Here is an 8,480-nt window from a genome sequence, read left to right as displayed (position 1 = left end):
TTGTAAGGCTATATAAGCCTGATTTTGTGATGGGTTGAATATCCGGAACAAGAAGATTTTGTGTAACCTTAAGTGTGCAGTAATAATAAAGTTTTAGTCAAGAAGTGAAGAAATTGGCTAAGGGAAAGTTGGTTGAACTGTGTTGTGGATCATAATGTCATTGTCAAGATCAGATGTTGCATTTGGATAGTTTGAACCTGTGAAAGTTCGGGTATCAGAGCCCTGATTAAGGGTCTCTCTATTCACATTGGAATATAGAAGGCTGATTGAGTTTGTTGTTGTACTTGAAGTTGGTTGTGAATTGTATTTAAAGTGAAGGATCCACAATAAGCGTATAGGTCCTAGAAAGGATGGGACGGAGATCAGGCTAAAATTTAGCATTAAAGGTATGTGAACCATGTATCCAAGAATCATTACTTGATTATCAGACACGAAGGATATCCTCGGAAAAATTTGATGAGGGTAAACGAGTTATTCTACATATCAGAACTACACTAAGGGTACCGGAGACACTGCAAGTGCTGATGAGATACATCACGATGCTGGGAAGGCTCAACATAATGTTGGTATGGGCCAACATTGTAACATCAGTCGCTTACTATGGAGTAAGGCACACACCAAGAAGAAAATGTCTTCCGGACTGATGTACACACTGATATGAAGATCAATGGAGAATGCGTATTAGCGATGGCTGATACTGGTGTTATTATATTTTTTATTCATCCAGACGTTGTCTTATTGATGGGTGTCGTAGGCTCAACAAATTAATAATCTTATTTCCACACAATTAGCTGGTAATATTATGGAAGCAAGGATCGTTCCCATGAAGAGCAGGGAGTTTAGTTGTCAAAAATGTCACACTTGGGGTTTTTTGTTTTAGATTCAAAAGCTAAATAAATAATAAAGCAATGAGAAGTAATTAAGATTACAAGCAAAATGGAGTGAGATGATCGAGGAATCCTTCTTCGTAACTAAATATTCATCAAAGTAGTATATTCATCCATTCATCATTAATCATAGATTATTACTAACCGTAAGATAACAAATACGCTTAGCTATCTCCAAAATCCCTTGAGCCACTAGACAACAGGTACGCTTAATCGCCAGAGTCTATCCGTCTGAACCACCTTGAGGTACGCTTACAAAATATAATTCAGTCGAATGCTTTATGGTCTGTGAATTTAGGTTTAATTCTAGTAGTTAGACTCAGTACGCTCGGTCTACTTTCTAGTGTTGTGTTTACACGCGATTGCTTTACGGAATCCCTCTGCAAGGTCTCACGTTCTCTACTTGTGTAAGAAATTATTCAACAATTACGGATATCCTAACCCTTAATAGCATTAGATTGAGTTAACAAATATATTCAGTTGGCCACCTAAACAATCTATCAATCAATCATATTCATTTTTAATAATAAACACAAACAATAATCATATGAAGAAATCAAAACAGATTCATATACTAAATCAAATCATATATAGTACTTAGAATTCATCCTCAATCAAATAAGTAAATTAGCTAGACATAATGGAGTTTATAGAAAGCAAATTGTAGTTGCAGAAGAACTCTAGCTACTGCTGCTTTTGTTGCAGGAGATCATCCACTGTCTCCTTGTTGCAAGAAAACTTTAGCTACTACTGCCTCTGTAGCAAAAGATCAACCACTGTCTCCTTGTTGCTATAACCTTTCTACTACTAGTGCATATGTGAAGTCTTTATGCTTATGTTCTTCTCTGGAGAATTTTATCGAGCAGTTTGTGGGCGTGAAAGTGAGGGTGAGGAGATATCTTTCTGTGGTGATTCGAGCCTCTATTTATAGGCATTTATTCCTCAAATTTCGAATCTGATAATCACAAACATTCCTTAGCCGACTCCAACCCTAAAATTGTCTTAAATCCTCACCGTTCATCTTGAAATTCAACGGTAAAAGCATCACTCGGTGCCTGTTTTGCAGCTGCAGTATCAATCCAAAACCATTCTCTGACTGAATCTCAAGTCTTGACTTCCAAAGATTATCCAACCTCCACAAACGCGTATCGATGATTCCTTGTTTATCTTGGACGCGGAAATATCCTACAGAGTCCACAATAATCACGGCAGCAGCATCAGTTCCATCCTGTATTCTTGGTCGAATATCTTGCTAACAACATATCAAACTCCTCAGGTCCGTGCTTATCTGTTCCTTGTTCAGCTAGCGCTCTCCTATTGATCTATTTCTTCTCTGTTATAACAATAGAATACATCTTACTCGAACTGCACCTTGAATAGCAGCAGCCATTATCACCATGTCCGACCAACAACCACCACCACTGCGTCATCACTATCACAGCTCCAATCACGTCCCTGACCTTGCATTATCATCACCATTATCATCTGCATCTCAAATTCTTCTCACGCTTCATCATCAATGCTCATCACCTATGACAACAAACATCAGTCACCTCTTCTTTTCTTCATAGTTGAGACAGAACTTAACCCCATCACTAATGACTACAGACTCGATCTCGTCACCAATAATGGCAGCAACGTTCACTGCCAGCTTGAGGTCTTCTTCTCTACTCGTCTTCCATCAATTACCGATGCCATCATGCAGTCACCATCAGTCAACATCGAACATCATTCTCCATCAATCACCACTGCTAATGAATGGCAGCAGCATCAACGATTCAGCTAGCACTCCTTCGTTTCATCCTCAGTAGCTACCAAAACCATGATCATCGTGATCATCATCACAGCCCTTTCTCATCTATCCATCTTCATGATCATTACTGCTAATGGCAGAAGCTCGAGCAACACTGCACAGATATCCATGCAGAAGAAACTGCACGCGGGATTTTCAGTTTTGAATAAGATTACCCCTTGTAAAATACGTGATTGTGTTTAGCAGTTCCTTTGAGAGCTGACTGCCCCTTAACACTTGATGAGGTGTCAATAGTAGTTTCCCATAAATTGACCATTTTGCCCTTTTGTCTTCTGAGTTCTTGTTTTGCTCATAACTTCTTCATGCGAACTCGGAATTACTTCATCCTTTTGCCGTTGGCTTCATATTTTCGTCCTCTTCAAGATGTAAAGTAGAAATCTTGTACTTGAACAAGTTACATTGGGTCTTTGTCCCTTCTACACTTGTAGATAACTTCTTTTATTGCACAATTAAGTGTCAATTCACTTCTTTTGGATGATTCACCTAATAAAACATAAAATAAGAGAAAACAAGCGTAATGTACAATAATTTGCAAGAATATAAAGAATTACTAGCATGGAATTAACAATAAATATATGTAAAATATGCATTTATCACTTATGAACTTAACAGTCACTAGCGCGGCTAGCACCATCAAGGTTGTTAACTCAGAACCACAAACCAACCGAGGGAAAGTTCGCAATGCGGATGTTCAAGTTGGAGAATGGAAAAGAAAACTAGATTTTCTAGTGATGGTCATGGATGATTATGACCTTATATTGGACATGGATTTCTTTTGCGCGACGAAGGCGTTGCCATTACCTCATAGAGATGAGATGTTGATTCAGCACCCTCAATAATGTTTTGTCCCAAGGGTGAGACAAAGTGATGAATCAGACAAGACACTTATACCATGTTTGTCTGCGATTCAGGTGAAGGAAGGTCTACGTAAAGACTTGACTACTTTCCTAGGCGTGACTTGAGACCAAGCCAGGAAAGGTAGTGGAAGTTGAGGATGGAATAGTTGAGGTCTTAGAAGAGTTTGCAGATACGATGCCTGCAGAACTTCCTAAGTCGCTACCACCACGGCGTAAGACCGTCATATGATTGAGTTGGTGTCAGGGGTAAGGCCGCCTGCACAAGCAACATATCGTATGTTACCATTAGAACTCGAGGAAATGCGCAAGCAGATTTCTGAACTGGGTACTCCAGTTATGTTCCAAAAGAAGCAAGATGGCTCGCTTCGTATGTGTGTTGACTATAAGGATTTGAATAAGATAACTGTAAATAACAAGTACCCAATTCCGCTAGTGGCAGACTTGTTCGATAGATCATCCAAGGCTAAGTTCTTCACCAAGTTGGATTTGCGCTCAGATTATTACCAAGTGCAAATAGCAGAAGGAGATGAACTAAAGACTGCAATGGTAACCAGATCATATGGCTCGTATGAATACCGTGTAATGCCATTCGTATTGATGAATGCTCATGCAACCTTTTGCAACCTGATGAATGATGTGTTTGCTGAGTATATTGACCGCTTTGTAGTAGTATACCTGGACGAGATAGTTATTTACAACGAGACTTTGGAAGAGCATGCAATGCATCATCGCAAAGTGTTTTCAAAACTTAAGGAGGCAAGTTTGTATGTGAAGAAGGAAAAGTGTATGAGTTTTCCCAGACCACAATAACTTTCCTTGGCCATGTGAGTGCGTGCATATGGACAAGAAAAAAAGTGCACGCCATTATGGATTGGCCTGAGCCAAAGAAGCTAGGAGAGCTTCGTTCTTTCTTGGGTTTGGCTAACTATTACCGACGCTTTATAGTTGGCTATGCACAGAAAGTAGCCCTTTGACAGATTTTTGAGGAAGGACAAATCATGGGCATGGGATGACGAGTGTCAGTGGTCATTCGATGCATTAAAGGAAGCAGACTCGAAAAAAATCGGTTCTCCGCTTGCCTAGCTTCGATATGCTATTTGAAGTGCACATTGATGCTTCAGACAGGGCTCTAGAGGGAGTCTTGGTGCAATATGACCATCCGGTAGCTTATGAGAGTCGTAAGCTTAATGATGCTGAAGGGAGATATATTGTGCATGAAAAGGTGATGTTGGCAGTGATACATTGCCTATGAACATGGCGTCAATATCTGTTAGGAACTTATTTCATCGTAAGGACATTAATGTGGCAATTACGTTCTTTACCAACCAGAAGAAACTTTCGCCAAAACAAGCACGGTGACTTGACTTTTTGAGAGAGTTCGACTATAAGTTTGAGCGGAAGCCAGGATGGCTTAATTATGTATCAGATGCGTTGAGCAGAAAGTTGGTGGCATAATTATGTTGCGGCACTGACCACGATTGAGACCGAGTTGTTGCCTTGAATCAAAGAATAGACGAAGAATGATCAGGCATGTGTGTGCCTGAATAAGCAAATCTGTGATGGGATCATTCGTCGATATTGGATAAATGATGGAGTCATCTATGCCAAAATTGTCTATGCCAAAAAGGGGGAGAATTTATGTACCTGGATTGAGAAGAGAACTCTTGCGAGAGACGCATGATTCCATTTAGGCTGGTCATCCACGTATGGAACGGACACATATTTTGACAGCTCGTTCTTATTACTGGCCTAAGATGGAAAATCATTAATATCCAATATAACCGACTGGAAATAGCTCAGTTGGCCAGGAGTCGAGCTCCCAATTAGGGGTTCGAATCCTGCCGCTAAAGTGTCCAAGACTATAAAATTACAAGCCCAAAATATATATGCACCGACTACTTACGCAACTAAACATAAACAGAGTCCACTGTTTAGTTGTGCCGAAAAACAGACGTACCACAGCAAAATAAATGTGCACTGTACACAGTGTATTAATAGCAACATTTGTTTAAAGTAGTTCCTGGCCACAGTGTATTTCAAGGCCCTCGACTGTGGTTCCATTCTAAGACTCCGCCGTCTAGGTTAAAGAAGAAATTCTTCTGCATCTCCTCTACAAGACTACAACTCTGCCGTCTGCATCTAGGTAATTCTTCGTTCAATCTGCAACACCTTGACTTATGTTTCCCTTAATCTACGAACTGATCGTAGGGTTTTCGTTTTTTGATTTAGGGTTTTCAGTTTTTTTTTTTTTTTTTGAGTTTTTATATTTTCTGTGAATATTTATGGTAGACTCATCTGCTTCATCTAGGATGGTGAATGAGCTCAGCCAAAGACAGAAGATAGAAGAGTAAGAAAAACAAGAATGATAGACCATCAAAAGACTTTTGTCTTGGCCTATCCTTGGCTCTTCCGCCAGCGCTCTATGGGTGTTCTCGTGTCCGAATTTGAGAAGTTGAAATTGAACATTACAGGTAACTATGATATTCTTTTAACAAATTTATTTCTTTAGTGTTCTTTTCATGTGATCTTAATTGATGCTTTCAAGTTAATATGCTAACATGTTTTTTTTTTACAAGAGATGAGATGCATGGTAGTGACTCCAGATTTCGCTCGTAAGCACCTTGTTAATATTAAATGGGATCCCGAGGCTTTCTCCGAAAGTATACCTTTACCATTTGCTAGTTGGATTGACTGCATAGCTCATGGTCCTGTTACTGCTATGATTGTGGAGGGGGATGACGCTGTTCAAAAAGTTCGTGAGTTATCCAAGAAGCAACAACTACCCTTCCAAGTTGTCGAGTAAGCTTAAAACTCATTGCTATTTTCAATTATTTCATAATCTCTTTCTTGTTGTCGAGTAGCCTCCTTATTTGTAAGTTGTGTAAAAATATTTCCAAGGTGTGGATTTTAAGCGGTTCTCTAGGGTTTAGGTTGGTTGTGTTGGTTTATTACACTGTGCTATATATAAACTTCTCATTATATAAATGTGATTTTGTTCAGCATCAATTCAAACAACCTTATCATCATACAGAATCACGACTGCACAAAATTTATGTCACAATATTGTTGCTATGCCGAACCTTTAGTCCTGCATAATGAGAATTACAGGAAATCCATGGTGTGCAGAAATGAGGTTGTATAGTGTGAACGTTGTAAAAAATAGAGACTCAAGCATCAGTGGGATAGATTCAAGAGTCACTATGCAAAACTCCGGTTTCTACGAGATCATCATGTTTCAGTTTTTCTCTTTTAGTCGCCAATATGTCGGACTAATCTTTATCTTACTTACTTAAACATGCAATTTGCTAGAGACCTTTTGTATTTGACATTTAAGTCAACCTAGACTTGAGCGGGGACTCTCCATTTTTGGGCAAATCATCACTGTGACTCCATATACATGATAAAACACTCTCTTTTAAGTGATTGTGAAAGCTACCAATTCAAAGAGCTTGGTTTCTGCTTATACATATGCATACTGAAGCACCCAACCATGGGAGTTTACCATATCCAATATCAATGAGTCTTATAAAGTTTACAAGCAAACCTTTGAGATCTAGATAAAGAAGTGTGAGATGTCAATGAACATTGAGGGAATATAATAGCCAACAATCATAAGCAAGGACAAGATCTAAAGGTTAAGTCTCCAAATCCAAAGCGATGAGTAGTTTACATGACTCACAGGAAGACCTTTATTGTTTTGCATGTTAAATTTTAATGGCATAAAAGTGTCTGCCTTTTATGCATCATATATCTCCGTTCTATGTGACAGGAGAAAGAAGGTCTACTCCAGCGACTCACGTGGGCTGATGAAACAAGAAGTTATTGAACTATGGTAACTATGGTTCGGTTGCGTTAATTTTATGGTTTTGCACGTTAAATTTTGATGGCATAAAGCCTGTCTTTTTCATTTATCTCCATTTCTACGTGACAGGAGAGAGACTGTTTACACCAGCCATTCAGGGGATCAGGCGAAAATTGATATTGATTTGTGGTTCGGTTCCACTGACTTTGACGAAACCATTGACTTTGAGAAAAGAGCTCGGGAAAGTACAAAGGTGGTATTTGTGCTTCCAGGGGGGAAGACATACGGCCCATTGGACCAAGTTAAAGACGTTTGGAAGCGTGATGCCTCCTACAAGATAAAACAGTAAGTTACTGTTCAGGATACCGAGCATGTTTTAGATTATTTTTTTCTGAAGGGATACACGTTCATGCATAACATTTGAGTAGTTTCTGGATTTTGGCGCAGAACAATATTAACTTGAGTTTCTTGCTAGGTAATAAGCGATGTCATAGTTTGCTCAGCTTTCATAATTATATTCACTTTACTTGCTTGCTAGGTAATAAGCGATGTCTTAGTTTGCTTGGCTTCTATAATCGGTAGAATGTTAATTACTACATCAATATGTTACCGATATATTACTGATACTGATGGCGTGGCAAATATCTGAGGGTGTGAGCCTATCCTTTTGATATAAATAAAAAGTGATTCAACTGTTTTGCCTTTTACCTTTGCTTGCAATTGCATAATTCTTTGTTGTGCACTAAACAGACCTCGTGTCCTGCAAACATCCATTTATTTATTTCTTGTTAGTTTGCTATGGTAAGAAAACGGAGGATAGTACGGGACTTGGGATTATTGTTGCTATTTTTGGTTAATGTTTGAACTTTAACCTCATCTAAACATTTGTCTGTGTTTTATATTTATGTGTGACAAGTCTGTGAGTCTTTGACACAACAAAGTCGAGTGTCTTTAACACTTATGTCTTACTGAGTCACTGTTCTAGGATAAGAATCAGTGATGATGCTTACATCTTTGTACTATATAGATGGCATTTATGAATCTAGCTACCCAACACTTACGAGCGACACCGTTTATTCAACAAATTCTTTTCTATGCTTGCTTGTATATGTCTTGAATTT

The 8,480-nt window shown here is 38.8% G+C and overlaps 1 protein-coding gene across 3 annotated transcripts; it reads left to right on the top strand.

Annotated features, from left to right (window-relative positions):
* Positions 1-5,573: 5,573 nt before the first annotated feature.
* On the top strand, positions 5,574-8,079 carry LOC113353876 (nucleoside diphosphate kinase-like). Of its 3 annotated transcripts, none has more exons than XM_026597344.1 (6): positions 5,574-5,700; positions 5,866-6,028; positions 6,134-6,356; positions 7,327-7,389; positions 7,489-7,704; positions 7,835-8,079. In XM_026597344.1, exons 2-6 carry the CDS (start codon positions 5,920-5,922, stop codon positions 7,836-7,838), a joined length of 615 nt encoding a protein of 204 aa, XP_026453129.1. In that variant the 5' UTR covers positions 5,574-5,700; positions 5,866-5,919; the 3' UTR covers positions 7,839-8,079. The 3 variants fall into 3 exon arrangements, with proteins under 3 accessions (XP_026453129.1, XP_026453130.1, XP_026453128.1); XM_026597345.1 differs by having other exon boundaries at positions 7,898-8,065; XM_026597343.1 differs by having other exon boundaries at positions 5,584-5,700; positions 5,847-6,028; positions 7,489-8,066.
* The last annotated feature ends 401 nt before the right edge of the window (positions 8,080-8,480 follow it).

The sequence above is a fragment of the Papaver somniferum genome, chromosome 2, assembly GCF_003573695.1.
Source record: "Papaver somniferum cultivar HN1 chromosome 2, ASM357369v1, whole genome shotgun sequence".
NCBI lineage: Eukaryota > Viridiplantae > Streptophyta > Magnoliopsida > Ranunculales > Papaveraceae > Papaver > Papaver somniferum.
This window is presented reverse-complemented; position numbering and strand designations above follow the sequence as displayed.